The sequence below is a fragment of the Galeopterus variegatus genome, unplaced genomic scaffold, assembly GCF_000696425.1.
Source record: "Galeopterus variegatus unplaced genomic scaffold, G_variegatus-3.0.2 Scaffold889, whole genome shotgun sequence".
NCBI classification, from domain to species: Eukaryota; Metazoa; Chordata; class Mammalia; order Dermoptera; family Cynocephalidae; genus Galeopterus; species Galeopterus variegatus.
In genome coordinates, this window is record NW_007727000.1 from 213186 (window position 1) to 233014 (window position 19829).

The window sequence follows — 19829 nt, forward strand, 5'->3', positions numbered from 1 at the left end:
GGGGGGGGGGGGGGGGACAGGACGATGGCAACAGCAGGTACAGACAGCTGAGCAACACAGGCACTTACTCCTGCTGCCTCTCAAAACCTCACTCAAATCAAAGCCTAGGGACTTTGTAAAGGCATAAGCTGCAGAATAAAGGGAACAGGAGAGAAGAATACAAATCCTGAAGCTGGAAAGCAGATGGACAGCGTGGTGGTAACCTGGGACGCAGCAGTCCCAGGAGCCGCGGCCTCATCTGCAGAGCAACCAGCAGGGAGCACCAGGCCCTGTCCAGGGTGGCTGTGGCCAGCGGTGATAGCACCAGGCCCACTAGGCCGCCGCGGGCAGGGTCTGTGTGACAGTAGGGCTAGGTGGACTGCTGCTTCCTAAAAGCCAGGATGTGCCACCCCGACCTCTTCGCCCTTCAGCTGCCCCCAAACTGGCAGCCAGTCTCTACAGGCAAGAGACTGGAAGAGAGAAGAGAGGAGGCAGAGAGGGAGAAGCCGAGGAACACATTCCCATGGTGGGAAGCCAAAAGAAAGTGTCCCAGTGAAGTGCCCGAGCTCAGCCCACGGCCAGCACGCGGGAGGGAGGGGCCCCAGCCTGCACATGGTGGCACAAAACGCCAGGTCCTGCGGACAGATGGCAGCCCTGGCAGGCAACAGACAACATCAAGGAGGGCACTGAGAAGAGTTGTGGGCAGAATGGGTCTTGGAGTTCACAACAGGGGGCACCAGAAAATGGTAAAACTGCTTGTGATTCTGAAGAACACAACTTCTGCCTACACAGTCAGCAGATACACCAGCAGAATAAAGGCATTTTCAGGTCCAAGGGTCGCCACACATTCACCTCTGTGCACCTTGTTGTTAAGAAGCTACGGAGGACATGCATCACCAGGACAAATGGATTCACCAAGAAAGGTAACAAGGGATTCCAGAGCCAGGGGATCCACTCAGGAGAGACCCAGGTCCCCCAAATGAGGGGGAAGAAATGGCCTGAGAGGAGAGCTATGCACAGCCCAGAAGCCAAGGGCTGGGGCGCGGCTCTCAATGGCCCTGAGAACAGCAGGCGTGGGCAGAGCCGGGGGCTGAATGAGAGATGCACCTGACACGTTTTAAAAATTACACCCTAGGAAAAAACAAAATCATTCTGGAATCTCCGCGAACTCTTGTGTTCACAGTCCCGGGAGCATGAGTGGGGTAGGGGGTTGGGCAGAGAGCCAAATGCTCGCCTCTCCTCGTGGGAAGCCAGAATAAAATGCCCGACCCGAAAAGGCAGGAAGCAGTAACAGGGAGGCTGCTGGGATAAACAGTGGCTGGTGCCAGCATTGGCTGAGAGAATTCAAAGTGGGGCCTCTGGTGAGGGGATGTGGGACAGGGAGCGGGGCAGCCACTGCTCCTCACAATGCACCTGTGGACCGTCAGCCTTGCAGCTGATTAAAAAAAGGAGAATTGGGGAAGAAAATGGATAATATTTGCCGAGCAGCTGGGGTCAGGAAGACAGTGAGCAAGTCAGGGTCACCTGTGGGGGGGGGGTCACTCACCTGTGCCAACTGCGCAGGGCTGTAGAAGGGCACAGCTGCCCCGGGGGCCCCCCCTGCAGGGGGGTGGCTGCCAGGAGCCTGGGAAGCACAGAGAAGTCCTCTCAGCGAGGCACACTGCATGGCACTTAGCGTTTCAATGGCAGATACAGACACTATTTCTAAGTAGGGGTTTATAATACTCAATAAGCCACAGAAGCAGGTCAAAGAAACTTCTTGCAACACTGGATTAATTATTAATGGTTCATAGAAAAACAGTAAAAATCAAAGCAGCATGCAGAGTGAATGGCTTCAGATGCCAGAGCATGCACAGGTAAGGAGCGCACGGCACTAGGACACCACATGAGTGCAGCCCAAGCAGTTAGCGGGGCCTTTTTGATTTCTTCAGACCTAAAGTATCGGCTACAAAACCCAGTGTTCTAGTGTGCAGGGAGAATGTGCTATGAAGCCTTTCTGCTGAGCCCAGTGGACCACGCTTGGTCCCGTGACACACACAGAAGATGGAGCGTTCCTTTACGGCCCACCCGACTGGCTGCAGCAGGATGGCTGCCACTGCCGCCCTCACTGGCCTCAAAAAAGCCTCCTCAGGCTTCACCAGAAAGAGAAAATCTTCCTTCAGAGGGAGTGTCCCGACCCAGGAACACTCAAATGGTGAGGCTATGCCCAGGCCCATCATTTGAAAAGCCAATTCACAAAGAGCAAAATTACAAAGTTATTCATTTACCATGAACCTCTTGGGGTCAATTCAATATGTTTCTGGGTATTCAACAACAGAAACCCTTTAAGGCCTTTTAAAGAAAGGAACACTGCATCCGTGGGGGTGTGATGGCTGAGTGACAGGGGTGACGTCAGTCGCACAGTGCCCGTGGTACACCCGCGACAGCACTCTCCAAGGAAAGACAAAGGCGGCGCGCTTCAGCCGCAGGTACCTGATTAAAGTGATGGCTTACTTCACGTGACAACGAACTCATTGAACTACAGCGCGAAAGCTACAAAACAGCAAGAACACACACGAGACACAGATAAAAATCAACACGCATGTCACTGCTCTCAGCTGTCAGCTTTAACTTCAAACAGCTCTACGATGCCGTTAAAATTCATGTAATTCAAATGGGAAAAAAAGCCAGAGTCAGCTTTAAAGTCCTACTCTAACGAAAGGTTTTTATTAAGAAACAGCCATTAGCTGGGGGATCTGTCCAGCCCTCAGCCTAAGCCAGATTCACCCAGGACACCTTGAAATTCAAGACCGTTCCGTGCTGTGCTGGGGGGAGAGGCTCTGGACCGATGAGGGTTAGGGTGAGGGTTAGGGTTAGGGTTAGCCCCTCACACGCTGTCTGGGCTCCCAAGCGCTGTTGCTAAAACAAGTGTGATTTTCCATAGGAATACAACACTTCTGTTTTGATTTCGAAACTGCCTTTTCCTGTTCAATCGCACACACTTTTAAAGGAAGAAGCCACGTGCATGATAGGAACGGGCTTACTAGGCCCAGACTTGGGGAGGACATCACATGCAGCCGCTCCTTACCTCTCCTCCCTGGGAGCCTTCTGGTTTGGAGGGTGGGAGTTCAGAACCAGGAGGCAACACTGGAGAATTTAAAACCTGCTGAGAAAAATAAGAAGTGGGGCAACTACCAAATCCTAGGAAATTTAAAAATCTTTCTCAAAATGCAGAAAAATATTGAACTTCTCCTCTGGCCCCAGTTACAAACTGACCTCTTCCACGTAAATGCTCCTTGGTGAGAAATCATGAAAAGAAAGTGTTTCCCAGGTGAAATCCAAACCCCAGCAGGTCCTTACTCAACAACTTCCACATGCCCAGCACGGTTCTCAAGGCTATACTGAAGCCCCACAGCAGCCTTATGACTTGGTACTAGTGTTATCCCCATTTTACAGAGGAGAAAACTGAGGCTTAGAGAAGTGACTGCCCCGCACTTTAAGTAGCTAATGAATGGGGAACCAGGATTAAACCCAGGATTAAATACATGCTCCGAGCTGTTCTATTTCACATGCGAGTTCGTCTGTTTTTTTTTTTAGGTAAAAACATACTTCAAATTTATTACTGGAAGGTCGTTTTTTTTTTTTTAATTTAGAGTAATTTTATTTTTTCCATTTTTTTTTCCTTTTTTTGTTCTTTTTCCAATTTTTTTTAACTGTGGTAAAATACACATAACAAAACTTACCATCTCTACCATGTTTAACTGCACAGCTCAGTGGCATTAAGTGAACTCACTGTTGTGCAGCTGCCACCACCGTCCATCTCCAGAACTTTTTCATCTTCCCAAACTGAAACTGTGTCCCCATGAAACACCAGCTCCACATTCCCATCCTCCGCCCCTGGCAGCCTCTACTCCCTGTCTCTATCACACGCAAGTTTTAAACACTTGAGACGGAATATTCTGTGCACACACTGGATACTGACTGGCAGGTTGAGCGTCGGGCAGGCACACTCTCACCGGGTGCATCCCCAGCCGCCCCCCTTTCCCGTTGTGCTCTGCTCACCTTGGGTTCCAGGGCGGGCTCTGGGTTGGCATGACCCCCAGCTGGTGCCTGCCCTTCCCTGCCAGCCCCGTCTGCAAACTGTAGCTCTTCTGCCTCTGTGAATGAGAGAGCTTATGAGGCCATCATTCCACTCAAAACACCTCTGGGGTTTCATTTAAAACAACTGAGAGGAAGAGTCTGTGTTGTACACTTGCGGGAGGAAAGGATGATGAGTCGTAGGAGTGCAGACAAACCTTGGGTCTTTGCACACTGGCCAGGCCAGAGGCTCACGGAAAAAGGCCAAAGGTCAGGAAGCTAGAGGGCTAACCAGAGGTGCCCCCTCCCGGTCTGCCTACCTGGGTTCGGTATGAACAAGTTAGAAGGAATTGGGAGCTGGGCCAGTGGAGCAAAAAAATCTGCAGGAGCAAGAGCCGGTTCACTCCGCTGGGTCCCACTTGGATTTAAGATGTCAACGTAGCGAGCTCTGGTTCCAGCTACAAAGGGGGAGGGAAGCAAGTTCAGGCCAATGACCTCCAGCTTCCACACAGCTGTATTCACTGTGGCAGAAGAAACGCAAACCTGCATGCCCCACAGGGCCCACCGTGAGGAGGGCACCTCTCTCTGGAGCACACTCATTTGGACTTCTGCCCCTGGGGGAAGGCTCCCATCTTTTGCCATAATGTTGCCGGTGCTGCTTTTCTGATTGATCGGACACTTCTGTGCCTGCGGGTCATCCGTATAGACGGTCTAGGACTGAGGAATGTCTTAATACTCTAGAGAACTGGAACCTTCCCCGCAAGGATTCATCTTCACAAAACTAACATTATCTTCTGTAATGTGACAAACTACCACCCAACACATGATACAACAGCTAAACTCTGGGGGATCTGTGGGACATATATATTACTCACACAAACTGATTTCTCGTGTGACTTTCTTACCTGCTTTTCTAGAAAACATGTTCACGGAGGATCTGGGAGGCCCCGTAGGGCCGGGGGGAGCAGCTTGCGGGGCCTTGGGAAGCGACATTGGAGGTGGGGGTGGTGCCTTCTTCTGCAGAGGGAGAAGCAGATTCAGAGACCACTCGGCAGCCCTGGAGCCCCCAGGGGCTTCCCGCAGCTCAGACTCCACAGCAGGAGTGCCCAGATGCCCAAGCAAGGCTCCCCCCACTCTCAGCAGGTGCCTGATGTGACAACTCACCTCCTCTTCCGGCTCATTTAGATTCACCCACTGGTTCTTCTTCTCATCCCAAACAATCTGCCAAGGTTTTAAAAGGCAAAGAAAAAACGTCAGCAGACTGAAGCTAAACAGCATTAGAATCTGATTAATGATAACACTTTAAAACTTCAAAACACACCTATTCAGGTCTGTTCTGAATCTGAAATACACCGTACAAACAACCAGAGACACACACACATGAAAACGCCACCGCGCCACTCTTCCCAACACTCACCGACTTGTCCTTGTCATCTGGCAGGTAGGCTTCCGTCCTCCTTTTCCCAGACAGCCAACGAGAGAACCACGATTCACTCTACATATAAAAACCATGAGAACAACCTTGAGGACATTATGCTCAAAGAAATAATCCAGACACAGACAGACAGACACTGTTTGGTCCCCTTCTATGAAGTCCCGAGAGCAGCCAGATCGAGACAGGAAGTGGAGTGGGGGGCACAGGGACTGAGGAGCTGGTGTTTCGTGGGGACAGAGTTTCAGTTTAAGCAGATGAAAGAGCTCTGTGGGTGGAGGCAGTGATGGCTGTGCAACACTGTAAATGTGCTTAATGCTGCTGAACTGTGCACTTAAGAGATGGTAAAGATGGTAAATTTTATATTTATGTTTTTACTGTAATTTTTTAAAAAATGAGAACAATAATATGCCATTAGGAGCTTTTTATGTCATAATACCAACAAATGAGGCCTCTGACACCCTCCCCAATGGGAGGAGTGAAGCAGGGCGGGGAGGTCTGCCTGGGCCCCTCACGACAGTCTCTCTGTGTGTCTCCCTTCTGGGAGGATTCAGGTAGCAGAAAATTTGCTTTATTCATCACACGCTGTCCTTCATTTCTACCAAAAAAAAGGGGAGAGCCGCAGCCGTCCTCCCCATACTCTTGGGTCCTGCCTCTCTGGCTTCCACTGAGGAGCCGTCCAGTGCTTGGGGAGGTCTGCCGCGCTGCCTTGGACCTGTCTGAGTGTCAGGTGTCACCTCACAACTACACACATCTCAATGAAATTTGTGTTTATTTGCAAGACACAAGCCATAAAAGGAAAAACTGATAAGCTGGACTCTATTAAAATGAAGGACTATGTTCCTCACCAGATGCCATCACAAAGGCAGTCTGCAGCCAGGGAAGACATTCAAGGTCCACATAGCTAACGAGACGTGCGTCCACAGTACAGAAAGGACGGCTGTACCTCATCAGACAACCCAACTAAAAAATGAACGAGCCTTGAACAAGCCCCGCACGCAAGAGCAGAGATGGTAGCGCACATACTAGAAGGGGCTCAGCATCGTGGCTCATCAGGGAAATGCACAGCAAGCCTCATGAAGTGGCACCGACCCCCGCAGAACGGCTACAGTGCCAAGGACCAGCAGTGCCCAGTGCCAGTGAAGATGAGAAATAACCAGAGCGTGAGGCTCCGCTGCACGTGTAACTCGGTGTACCCATTTAGGAGCACTGTTTAGCAGCACGACATAAAGCACTCCCAAGCACATGCCCAAGAGAAACGAGTATATGCACCCACCAAAAGACAGATGAGAATGCTCATGCGACATTGTGAGAAAGGGTAAACAGAGCCATGACACACACGTGTATTACTGTACGACAATAAGGAGGAATGGACGACCATCTGCAGCCACCCTATGGGAGTCTGAGGCGTCCACACTGACCTGGGAGCTGCACACACATGTACAAACATGTGAACGCTCATCAACCTGTGGTACGCTTTACATACTAGACTATGTATATCGCACCTCAAAAAAACGATCAGACCTTGCTAACGCCTTCTCTTCACCTCCCCCACGAGAACACAGCCTGGGGCTGAGCCTTCTGCCCGGAGCACCCGCAGTGCCCACCCACCACGTGGAGCCGGCCCAGGCCGCGCCTTACCTTCTTTGCCTCTTGCTTGACTGCTACTGTGGGGCTCTTCGTTTCAGGAGCGGGTGGCAGAGACGGAGGAGGCTGCATCAAACCCGGGTCAGCACAATCCCACCCTGGGGGGCTCTCAGAGTCCTGCACCATCCTCGAGGAGTCCTGTCCCAAGGCAATGCAGGCGCAGGCTCTCCCAGGGCTCCTCGTGCGACAACCAAAGGAGAGCAGGGCAGGCACCTCCCCAGGAGTGATCCCTTAAACCTCACTGATTGGTCAGATGCCCCCTGTGACCAGAGAAGAGCCGGGAGGGGCCAGTAGAAGCAACCCCTGCTGTGGGGGCTCTGGAGCTTCGTGCAGGGTCCGAGGAGGGAAAGACCAGCCCGTGCTTTGCAAGCAACACTGCCAGAGCGTCCCAGTGCTCAGAATGTGACTGGCACGCAGCGGGTTCACTGGCTGGAAGAAATGGACTCTGTGTACACACTGAGAATGAACTTGACTAGAGCCGGGCAGTGTGCACCTTAGAAGATAAAACGGCTTTTAAAAACATTTATTCCTGCATTAAGGCACTGCTTTCAAAGCAGTTAAACCCTCATTTCTGCTTTTTCAGGGACAGACTACTTCAAATGGTAGAGCACACAATGAGAGCTCAAAGTGTTGCAACCGCCCACCGACGGGACGCCACAAAAAGCCGGGCGTCTACTAAGAAGGCTCCAGAATGCAGTTTGTGTAGAAGCATCTGCCCCTCCCAGTTGGGATCAGAGTAATCAGAGGAGGTATTCAAGACAAACATGTCTGACAAAATGAATCTCAATTTCAGAAAACCAGTGAAAATGTTATGGATTCTATTGTGGAAAAAGAGGTGCAGAAATCAGGGAAGTTCTCCATTTTAGAAAAATTAAAGTAATTTCATTATTTGGGGGAATTTCTTCTACTTAAAGTAACTGTTTTCACACCACTGAGTTCTCTTTTCCCCCGTCTTTCCTCACCAGTGTTCTCACAAACTCATGTTTCAAGGATTAAAGCTATTTCAGAAGCACTTTACGTTTGTAATCTTCATTATCTTTCTACTGACAATGGAAAAGTAAGGAGCTCAGATACCTACTCAGCCAACTTTACAGAAAACAAAAAGTTCTAGAAAACATGGGAAAGTACCAGATTTGCAAATTTTCCACCAAAATCCTCTTCGCTTAGCTCAGGAAGCAAGTTCCTAACAGGTGACCCCTGTGGCATTACTCCTGTCAATGGAAGAGAGAGTGACCGTCATCTCAGCGCTGCTGGACACGAACAGGACGCACAAGCCCAGAGGCATGCCAGCTTCTGCTGGGCCCACCATCCGGCCTCGTTTACAGAAACCGAGATTGAAAATTACACCAAACGTGTGGAAATTATTTTACTTTTTAAAGCCAGGCCTATGTTTTGCTTTGTCCAAACAGATAGGCACAGATCAGATCCACCGAATCCAAGTTCTGGACAGAAGTTCATAACCTTCACTAGGAACTCAGAAGGAATTCAGAAGGACTGCCTGGAGACTCACCTGTGTCCTGGCCCCTGTACTCCTGCCGCAGGTGTCCGTGTTCCTGGAGACCTGGTGCAGCAGGTGGTAGGCCAGGCCCTGGGTACAGAGCTGCAGGATCAGGCCCGGGGGGCTCTGGGTAGCCAAGTACAGAACCTGGGGATCCATAGACAGGACCCGGCTCCAGGGGACCTGGGGGTGGCAGCACTGGGAACGTCGGCACACTGACAAAGCTGGCCAGCTGGCTGTCGGGGAGCGTCTGCGGAGCTGCACACGACAGTGAGAGGAAGTCTACGGTTACTGGGGTTACCTCTGGTCACTTGAAGGAGCTGCCTGGTGTAAACTGAGCACACTCACTGATCACAAGTGGTTTTGCCATATTTCTTTTGGAGTCCTGATTGGGGGTGGGGGTGGAGGGACCAAGTAAGGAGACTGAATGAAAGCAAAGGAGGGCAGTCAAGCAGGGGTGGCGACAGGAGTCTGTGGACAAGGAGCGGACGTCAGACAGGGAGGATGGGCAGTATGGCAGTGGGTGGAGTCGGGAGTCGTCTGAATGCAAAAGTGGAGGGCAGTGCACGAGGCCAGGGCGGCGGGGCCTGTGGGCCGCTGTGAGGCCCTGTCCTATCCTTGGGTATGACAGGGACCCCTGGAGGGCCCAGGCTGAAGCAGGAGTGGGTGGGGAAGGCGGCGCTCGCCTGTGCAAGGGGCAGGGCACCAAGGGTGGAGCCCGCTGACGGTGCAGGCTGTGTGGACAAGACTAATGGGCAGACTAGGTGTGTGTGCAAAAGGAAGAGGTTTGGACCCCAGCTCCTGGAAGAATGAGGCGCCTTCCCTGAGACAGGACACACTGGGAGAAACAGCATGAGGGTGGGCATGTCGGGAGCCCTGGCTGGGACACGACACACTCAAAGGGCTCCTTGAGAAGCAAGTGGGAGGCCATGGAGGCAGGGGGCGGGCTGGAGATGGGAGTGCCAGCACCATCAGCCACGGATGTCTACAGCCATGAGGGCTGATGGGCTCACACAGGAGGAAGCACAAAAGGAAACAGGAGAAGAACGAAGAATCCTCGACACCACCGGGTAGGAGCAAAGTGTCTCCTCAAGTCCTCTGGCAGCAAAACAGAAACGTCCCGTGATCAGAAGCAGTTGCTGAAAAAGGGGCACAGGCTCACCTGATGGCAGTAGCCGCACACCCTGGCTCAAAATCTCAGGGCTTGGCACGGGCAGCGCCAGCAGTGGGTTGTCTGTCCCCAGAGCAACGGGCTGACCAGGTCCTGGACCGTCTGACTGCTCCACCTCAGAGCACGGCGTGCTGGGACACTGCTGGGGGAAGGCTCCATCCTGAACAAGAGCAAAGCCCCACGCTGGGGAGCGTGTCGAAGTGGCCAGAAGCCGCCCTGCTGGCTGTCTTCCCCCACCCCATCTCCAGCAGCAGGGCATAGGCCATCTGATGCCCCTTCTGGGGAATTAGAAAATTCTAACAACATGCACACTTCCAAAACTACATTGCTTAGATCAAAAGTCTTCCGTGTGAGAAGAGGGACACAAACCACCTTTTCAAATGTCTCTGTGCCAAGTCCTAAGACTAGGCTGTTCTGCCGCAGAAGCAGGCGCTATACCTTGATCTGCTTCTCCACCTGGCGCAGGTGAGTCAACCAGGAAGGCTCCACCAAGGACTCCTCTTCTGGCTTCTCTTTCAGCTGAGAATCAAAGAGCCGCAACTGAGAAGCTACCTAGAAACAATGAGAAATAAAGGCCCCCAGTAACTACCAGGCGATGGCAATGCAATGAAACGGTTTTCAAAACTATCATGCTCTGGAACAAATGTAGCTTCAATGTTAAATTGGAGATAAAGTTTTAATTAGCTACGTGTTTCTAAAGTATGCTCATGTGACATACCCAAAACAGACGAGGCAGGTGATCAGAAAGAGCCTGCAGCCTGGCATTCACTGCAGCGACCTATCAGCCTACATGCAGGGGAGTCGGGACAGGCCTTGCCTGCAACCATCATCTGATCACACAGACTTAATTAACTTCATGCATTAAACTGCTGAGCTGACCCAGGAGTGTGTTCACTCTCTGACCGGGTGGGGGCAGCAGGGTGCAAGTGAGACATGTGTGGCCTGTGTGGCAACTGCAGGGCTGGACGACACACGAACTCACTACTGTTCCCTACATTCTTACATACATCTAAAAATTCCCGTAACAATACGCTTTTTTAGGTATCACATGAGAACAGTGTAAAAGATGAAGCTACTGGGACGAGGGGACATCCTGGTGAGGCTGTGTGTGACAGAGGGCTTTCTGTGCCCATTCAGGGCACCCACACAGCTCCTGACAGCCAGGCTCACTGTGTCCACTTCAAAGTCCACTTCAAAGAAACCCAGGCTGGCAGGAGCCCAGCCAGGACTCCGCCCAGGCTGCTGGACTCCAGAAGCTTATGATCTTACCCATCAGACTAAATCACTTCAAAAGGAGAATCACCTGGAGAAGGGGTTCTTTCTCAATCTGAAGCTGTAAAATTCCTGTGCTAAGATGTAAAACACAAAATCCCTGCTCAAGAACATCTGGGCACCTTAATTCACCCCAGAAGCAGTTTCCAAGTGTCTACTGTGCTGTGTGTCCAAATCTTCATGGTACGGCCAAGTCCTGCAAACCTGATGGTCCACGTCGCCCCACAGTCAGTAAAGTGACAGGAGAGGCACTCAGAGACACACCTGAATCAGCTGACCGATCAGCACTGGGGAGCACTGGGTGGGCTGCGTCAGGATGCTCTTAGCAATCACTTCGCAGTAGTGGAAGGCCTGCGTGGCCAGCCCCATTTCAGCCAGGCGGCAAGAGTAGATGAATTTAAAAACCTAAAACAGAAACAAAGCTTGGCGTCCTGGGAACTAACATCACCCTGGGAACTGTGACTTAGTCTGGATGTTTTATCATCGTACCCTCTCTACCTGCCAATAACCATACTAGTCCCCATTCACTGAGATATTTTAAGATCAAAGTAAATAACTGAGTGTCTTAGAAACTCACTCTGCATCCCCTTCAACACCTTTAACAGCCTCTAGGCTCATAGCAAGAGCCATGGCTCAGCGAGACACTCAGAGACACCCATAAACCATACCACATTCTCCACGAACACTTTATCCCACACAGCTTGAGCGTCCCAAAAATCTGAAATCTGAAATCTGAAATGCTCCAATATCTGAAACTTTTTGAGCACTGACATGACGCTCAAACAAAATGCTCACTGGAGCACTTTGCGATTTCAAATAGGGACGCTCACCTCATGCTTCCTCCAAATATTATTAAATCCAAAAAAGTCCAAAACCCAAAACACCTCTGGTCCCAAACATTTCAGATAAGGAATGCTCAACCTGTATATATTTTATACAAACACACAAGACACAATAATGGTTCACATAACACACCCCCAAATATTAAAAATAGCTCAGGTAAAAGTACGTATGAGGGCCGGCCCGGTGGCGCACTGGATAGTGCGCCACTTGGGAAGCGCGGCGGCGCTCCCGCCCGAGGGTTCGGATCCCACATACAGACCGGTTCCCGCTCACTGGCTGAGCGAGGCGCGGGAACAACACCGAGGGTTGCAATCCCGTTGCCGGTCCCCGGTCCGGTACGGGGGCAACACTGAGGGTTGCGATCCGTTGCCGGACACGGAAAAAAAAAAGACAAAAAAAAAAAAGTACGTATGAAATCAAGTACCCAAGGTCTTTAATACTGAAAATATTAAAAACTAAAATGCAAACAAAAATTCTCAATTCGATATGGTTTAGGTTTTGAGCATTATAATCAAATATCTCCCAAGAAGATTCCCCTCCAAAAGCCATCATTTTTTTCCATAAGAATTCAAAAAACTGGGCTGGCCAATTAGCTCAGTTGGTTAGAGCACGGTGTTAAAACACCAAGGTCAAGGGTTTGGATCCCCATACCAGCCAGCTGCCAAGAAAAAAAAAAAATCAAAAAACCTAAACAACAAAAGCTTGCTAGCAAAGACCACCAATCACTCCAGAAGCGGCGAGCAGTGTCGCCCCCACTCACCAGGAAACCAGGCAAAGAGCAGGTGTGGGCCCCCAGGGACTGAGCATACTCATAGGCTTCCGTTCTCTGAATGGCTTCGTTGGTTGCAAACTTTAAAAATGGCAAACTGTTGAGGAAATGAATTATTCTAATTTGAAAAGGCAGCCACTGTTCGCATAATCAACTTGGAGAAAGTCACCCAAAAGTGTGTCCCACCATGTGACCAATAAAGACATGAGACCAGCCACTGCCGAATTAACTGAAGGTGAGGAATGTTGTTCTTTTTAAAGGAAAACACACACTACCTCCTTTACTTGGATCCTTACCTGTGATTTGATCCAATTAAGACAAGTTTTGCAGTTTTCTTTGTATAAACCCCAAATCCAACCTGGGCCATCAGGTAGCAAAAGTGTGCAGCCTCCAAGAGACCCTTTGAAGCTGCAGAGACACAACACAGGCCCCGGTGGGTGAGGGGACTCTCACAGAACTCAAAGGTGCTGATAGGACACACCCCAAACCCGCCGGACCCACACGGAGGCCACGGCTCACAGCCTCAGCCCACTTTACCGAGCGTGTCGCCCATCGTAACCATCGCCCTGGCCTCTACATCCACACTGTGGCTCAGGTTGGACAGAACCATGGCAAGGTGCGGCCTCCAGTCGCCCCACTTCTCATCTCCACAGCACTGAAGTGAGAGAAGACAAAGCAGGGCTTAGCCCTGGCAGTGTGCCCTGTCAGGGTCCCGTGCTGAGCTCAGCAAGCACACTGAGACAGCAAGAGGAAGAACCGAGCCTCCTGTCCCCTGATGACATTTGCACAAGAGCACACACCACGCTGAACACGGAGTCCACCACTGTCATCCTGAGAACCCCTGCTTACCGTGGATGCAGCAGGCATTCGCCCGGACATGAGCTGGTAAACTGTCTGCAGAGGGTCATTGATTGGAAGACTGTTGGCAAACCTGGGAAGATGTAAAGATAGAAAGATCTAACTCTGGTTCAATTAAAAAAAAAAAAAAATCTCATCTCAGCCCCTCTATTCAATTAGACTAATGTTTAACGTAGACAAAGTACACATATCTCAATATCCCTTTTATAAAAAAAAAAGCTGTAAAAAAGGAAGACTATGGAATTCACTGAGATTTTATAGAAAGTGTTAAAAATCATGTAATTAATTAAAATTTAAAAAGAAATCCCTCAGCAACAAACTCAAGCAAGAGGGTCTGGTAAGCCTACGAGTCTGCTGGACAGTGACAGCTGTCAATGATGATGCTTGCAGGGGCAGAAGGCTAATAGAAAGTGTTAAAAATCATGTAATTAATTAAAATTTAAAAAGAAATCCCTCAGCAACAAAACTCAAGCAAGAGGGTCTGGTAAGCCTACGAGTCTGCTGGACAGTGACAGCTGTCAATGATGATGCTTGCAGGGGCAGAAGGCTGACATGGCCCTGCAAGTGGACAAGGCAAGGCAGCGAGGCTCTTTACCTGGTCATGACTCGAGCATGCGTCCGGCTGTCCATCTTACTTGCAAGCAGCAGAGCGTGACCCCATAAACCATTTTTCATTGCAGACTCTAAAGCATCCTGAAAAGCATTTCAGGAGTTACATGAATTGTCAGAGGCAATGGGCCACACGGTGTCAGGCACAGACAGGCAAGGAGACAGGAGCGGCGGCAGGCTGAGACATAAGTGAGCCAAAGGCCTCAAACGCCCACATGCCATTGTTGAGATTCAAGAAAACGCAGTGTTTCAAAGTCCCTATGGTAATAGGTCTCTGTAGACGTATGTGGCCTCTTTGTCCACGTTCAGCAGGAAGAACGAGCACATTCATCACACACAGGGACAACTGAGAGGTACCATCATCCCCACATGGTGCTGTCCCTGTGAGAAATGTCACCCAGGCGTCAACTCCCCAACCCAGATGGCACAAGCCTCCCATACCCCAAGTCACCTGGGGAACAACTCAGAACTTCTGCCAGGAGGCAGCAGTACTGCGAGAGGCAGATGTTCGTGAAGGCCCACAGGTTATGATTTCCGCCAGTTGTGAAGTGTCTATATTAAAATCATATTGACCATCCACAAGCTTTCTGAGTTTGTCATGACACAGCAGTACAGAGAACTCTGGGCCTGGAGATGTCCCTGCCATGCAGAGCCATGTCACCAGTGTAGCTGGCCTCTCACCCCAGCACGACTGGGACGGGACATCTTCCCCCAACTTATCCCTCCTGTGCACACTGTCTCCCCAGGACCATTCCAGCCCTCCCCTCCCCCACGCTCATCCTCTGGCCACTAGCCCAGAGCAAGCTCAGTCTCAGCCCCTGCCACCACCCTGCACAACCAGAGTGAAGGTCCACGGTGCAACCACTTGTGCATGGCATGTCCTCCCAGCTCCAGACCCACCAGCTCAGGGGCTAAGAACTGCACCCAGCTTTATGAGAACAGGTCAGCTCCATCTTAGGCACATCTGTACCCGAGATGCAGCGTGCACAGCACCCGTGCTCAACAGTGCACTTGTGGAATGACTGAAAACTGAACACTCATGTTCTGGACACTGGTGGTGTTTGGAAGAAAACCACTATTGACACCTTCAGAAAGATGACGACACGTGGGGCCAGATACCTGTCATCGACAGTGAGACCCACAACACTGCGTAATAGCACAGGTGCTCCAGAGAGGACCATCCCTCCCTACGGCCATGTCCGGCATCCAAACCCCACATGGCAGACACCAGGGACACGTCTGGGTTCTGTGAATATAGGAACTGCTCACCTTTTTACGGCCATAAAGCAGCAGCTCTCGGAACCTCTCGGTTTCTTTCTCGAGCTTGTTAGTCGTGGCTGTTGGACTGTCAGTGAGAAACGAGAGCTGGGCCTCCCCAGATTGCTCCTCTTCCACGTGCTCCACGGCCTCATTGGTGAAGTCGATTAGGTTTGCCTCATTGGGAGACTTCCCGGGAAGCCAGACTGTTTTGTGGTCTCGTAACAAAAGCTCGGCAATGTCTGTCCCCACCACGGTCTGTAAGGCCAGGAGGGACAGAAAGGATAACAAGAGGCTTGAATATGAACAGAGTTTCCAGTAGGGAGGACAAGACAGTCTCCACAAGGGTCAGGTGAGGATCCTGAACACTTCCAGGGACATGATAGACCCACAGGCTCCAAGAAAGGCTGACAACAGCTGGGCTGAAACCTCACCTCACCCCAAACCACACATTTCTCTTCTCTCCTACTCCCCCAAACTGCTGCTGAGATGCCCTTCCTCAGGGAGCCCCTTCCCAGTAGGACCACTCACTTAGTGCACCAATCCAGCCTAGCTCCTCAGGGGGACTGAGCATTCCCAAGACTAAAGTCCAACAGAAGAAATGCTCTAAAAGTAAAAGAAACATACCCCATTCTGTCTGCATAACAGAACAATAAAATTCCAAAGAAGACTTGCAGACTCTTTGTCAATTAAATTTTCGTTCTGCAAACATTTTGTAGCTTTGTTCTGTGCAAAATTAATAACATCCACTTTATGGGTGTCATCTCTGGAAAAAGAACACACATTCAGTGAACGGCAACGGCTGGTCTACAAGGCCAAGTGCAGTAGCAGCCCCACGCAGACGCCAGGAAGCACCAACAAGGCACCTACTTGCCGAGAGGTCCCGGGAACAACCGCATCTCCTCCTGCTCGGGCGTGTGCTGCAGCAAGGTCTACAACGAGGGGGGACAGACAGCGGCTCACATGGGGCCCGAGCATGGTGAGCATGGTCTTGTCTGTGCTCCAACAGTGATTTTCAAACCTCAAACAGTGAGATCCATTTCCCCCCACAACACGTGCCACAGCAGAGGCTGGCCTGCAGGACAGGGCCCTGCCAGCCCCCCAGCAGCAGCGCCTGGCCCCCCCTACACTGGACTGGGAAGCACCTCTGGGGTTTTTTTGTTTGTGGGTTTTTCTTTTTTTCTTTCTTTTTTTTGGCGGCTGGCCAGTATGGGGATTCAAACCCCTGACCTTGGTGTTACAAGGTTGTGTTCCAACCAACTGAGCTAACCGGCCAGCCTGTGAAGTGCCTCTGGCCACGACTGAAAATCACCAACCAAACCAACGTCCCCAAAGTCAACAGATATGAACGGCAACAGAAAATGCGTACACGACAGAACCAAGTCTAACACCCAAAGCAGATGCTTCAGATGAGGACTTCTGGGAGGAAACAGGTAAGATGAAATAGAACCAAAACCCGACAAACTGAAGATGGACAGGAATAAACATTTCCAATGGTCATATGTCCAGAAACAATGGTTGATGGATTGGAGGTGACGAGTTGCAAGGCACACAGAGCATCCCACGGCAGCATTACCTCCATGCTGTGGATCTCAACCAGTGCAGGCTGGCCTTCCGAAGGCAGATTTGGAACCACTTTAATGAGCTGACCGCCGGGACCAAACCGGGCACAGACATGAGGCACCGAAAATTTTTCAGGAGAATTTGGTCTTGATGGAACTACATATAAGCAAATTGAAAAAGAAACAGTCAGCTGTCACTTTGTAATGCTTCCAAACTAGCTCAAAAGCTTAGATTTTCAATGTACTCGCATAGCTGAAATCATAGGTTAGGTTTATCATGAAAATTGACTTTCAACTGAAAGTCATAAATTGTTCAATATTCTTATTAAAAAAGTAGAATTTAAGTGTATGTCAGAAAAATGTTTAAATTGTTAACAATGAGCATTATTTTTTTCTACAAAGAAAACTTTCTGTAGTAAAGTAGCAGTGCTCGGTGCCCGCCCCGCCCAGCTCAGCTTCCGACTGTGGCTAGCACAGAGCACCCACAGCAGTGACACAGACACTCCAGACGCACTGAGAGTCAGCCTGCTGGCAGCTTACACTCTGCTTACCCTTCCATTCTGGAGGAAGCTGGAACATACCCGTGGGACAAGTCTGGGAACAGGGGTCTTTCAAGGGAATTAGAAGCTCCCGCCCATGCTGCCTACCCATGTGGAGCTGAGAAGGGAGGCTACTTAGAGTTGTGCTCTGCACACATGCTTATGGACAGGAGGAACAGTCCCCAGACTTGCAACCCATGGGATGGCCCTGAGCGTCCTGATGTGCTGACACTCAGAAGGATAGGCTGGGGCAGAGCTGTCCTTCTGCAGTGAGGGGCCAAGCCATCACAAACTCCAACCACAGAACTGAGCCCCTTGCTGGCATCCCTCTATGCTGCTGAGCACACACCTTGCTCCCCAGTAGGCCAGGCGGTGTCTGCAGTGTAGCTGTACTCTGGGAAGCCCTGGGCACTGTTGAAATGGCTGCCATAGGTGCCACAGGCATAGTCACCCTGAAAGGAGCCTGGTGGAGGCGGGGCCTCATAGGAACCGGCAGTCAAATTGTGACTTCTGTAAATCTGGCTCTAAGAAAACAAAGCAAACAGGTAGGATTAGTTCCCCGCAAACACCAGTATGACTTTAGAACAGAGAGCACGGGCGTGTGCCATACAGAACCATGCATGCCCCTTGGTTGCTGCAGCCACCAGGCCCACCTGTCGCGAGCGGGCGCTGAGGCTGCTGCGGCTGCTGCGCAGGCTCCGTGCAGAGTGCTCGCTGTGCACACTGTGCCGGTCTGCCTCCTCCCCGTAAGGGTCTCTGTGGGGCTCAGGGTCATCGTCAAAACTGCCCGTAAAGCGAGGATCGTACATCCAGGGGTCGTCACATTTCTCAGGCCTGTGGTAAGCAGGGAGAAGAAAGAGGAGTGTGGAGGGCGACTTCCGGGATGGCAGCGGCCTCTGGGGAGCAAATCGCATCCCCACAGATGCCCACTGCTCACACCCCTCCCCGCCACTCGCAGCACCTTCTTCACCCTAGAGAACGTCAGTGAAGCCGATGCCACGGGTGAGTCACAGGACACCACAGCCATGGCTCAGACTTGCACCCGTGGTTTCAGAAAATCTACTACAAGGGCATCTTGAGCGTGGGCTCTTCTCTGGGCTGCAGGTCATGACGGACAACAAGGGACAACAAGAAAAGCATGAACCCAGCCACCCAGGTGCTCCCAAAGCTACCAAAGGGCCAGTTCAAGAACTGGAGATGCTGGGAAGGTCTGGTCCATCCTTACTCTGTCAGTGACCAAAAAGACCATCAGGCAGCTGCTCACACAAATCCAAAAGCAGCTACAGCTCTTGGACCAATTCCAGACACATGAGGTCAGATTAGCAAGGGGACACCCTTGGCTGCCACCACCAACCTTCTTTTTTTTTTTTTAAAAAGATGACCAGTAAGGGGATCTTAACCCTTAGCTTGGTGTTGTCAGCACCACACTCAGCCAGTGAGCGAACCGGCCATCCCTATATGAGATCCGAACCCGTGGCCCTGGTGTTATCAGCACCACACTCTACCGAGTGAGCCACAGGCCGGCCCCCACCACCAACCTTCTTTACCCAAGAGAGTTTTACCAACCTGTCACCGTAGGCTTGGTTTTCTTTCCTATATGAATCATATTCTGCATCATACCAATATCTCCGGTCATAGGCTCGGGGATCCCTGAATCTAGAACCGTAGTGGTAACGATCCCAGCAACCTGCATCTATAAGCCAGGAATTAGTGGATTAGTACAGTAATATGCAAAAGAAAAAGCTTCTCTGGACACCACCCCAGGACTTAGGAATTCTTCAAGGACTCCTTGAAAAACCAAACTGTCCTCCTGGAAGTGGGCATGACACTGGAAAATTCTAACTGTAGATCCTGCAGGCTCCTGCTGTGTCTCGCCTGTACATATACTACCTAACAGCAACTGACTGATTTTTCTGTCAATACAAGTGTTTTTGATTGAAAAGAAACAAACAAACAAACAAACAAAAAAAACCGCTAAAAAACATCTTCATTAGGGCTGGCCCGTGGCTCACTCGGGAGAGTGCAGTGCTGATAACGCCAAGGCCACGGGTTCGGATCCCATATAGGGATGGCCGGTTTGCTCACTGGGAGAGCGTGGTGCCGACAACACCAAGCCAAGGGTTAAGATCCCCTTACCGGTCACCTTTAAAAAAAAAAAAAAAACAATCTTCATTAAATTCTTTTTCACTTACTACTTTTTAATAATTAATCCCATGACTATAAGTTTTACTATTTCTTCTCCCTAATGTGATCCAGAAGGTTTTAAGAAATAACCTCATTATTAAAAGGTTACATTAAAAAGGTACATTAGTGTGGTGCTGGTAACACCAAGGTCAC

General features: G+C 50.6%; 1 protein-coding gene across 1 annotated transcript in view; it reads right to left on the bottom strand.

Annotated features, from left to right (window-relative positions):
• The window catches only part of SEC16A (SEC16 homolog A (S. cerevisiae)), a 33734-nt gene that overhangs the window by 3182 nt on the left and 10723 nt on the right, over window positions 1-19829 (bottom strand). Inside the window, exons 5-30 of the mRNA XM_008573194.1 lie at window positions 19059-19185; window positions 18146-18326; window positions 17842-18016; window positions 16968-17110; window positions 16262-16323; window positions 16019-16157; window positions 15404-15649; window positions 14121-14218; window positions 13517-13598; window positions 13205-13322; window positions 12964-13075; window positions 12659-12764; window positions 11320-11460; window positions 10222-10335; window positions 9775-9943; window positions 8625-8870; window positions 8243-8325; window positions 7109-7252; window positions 5453-5530; window positions 5200-5256; window positions 4941-5052; window positions 4356-4493; window positions 4021-4115; window positions 3047-3121; window positions 2452-2511; window positions 1526-1603 (exon numbers count right to left, since the gene is read on the bottom strand). Of these exons, the coding sequence (XP_008571416.1) occupies window positions 1526-1603; window positions 2452-2511; window positions 3047-3121; window positions 4021-4115; window positions 4356-4493; window positions 4941-5052; window positions 5200-5256; window positions 5453-5530; window positions 7109-7252; window positions 8243-8325; window positions 8625-8870; window positions 9775-9943; window positions 10222-10335; window positions 11320-11460; window positions 12659-12764; window positions 12964-13075; window positions 13205-13322; window positions 13517-13598; window positions 14121-14218; window positions 15404-15649; window positions 16019-16157; window positions 16262-16323; window positions 16968-17110; window positions 17842-18016; window positions 18146-18326; window positions 19059-19185 (3179 nt within the window). The remainder of the gene's footprint in view (window positions 1-1525; window positions 1604-2451; window positions 2512-3046; window positions 3122-4020; window positions 4116-4355; window positions 4494-4940; window positions 5053-5199; window positions 5257-5452; window positions 5531-7108; window positions 7253-8242; window positions 8326-8624; window positions 8871-9774; window positions 9944-10221; window positions 10336-11319; window positions 11461-12658; window positions 12765-12963; window positions 13076-13204; window positions 13323-13516; window positions 13599-14120; window positions 14219-15403; window positions 15650-16018; window positions 16158-16261; window positions 16324-16967; window positions 17111-17841; window positions 18017-18145; window positions 18327-19058; window positions 19186-19829) is intronic.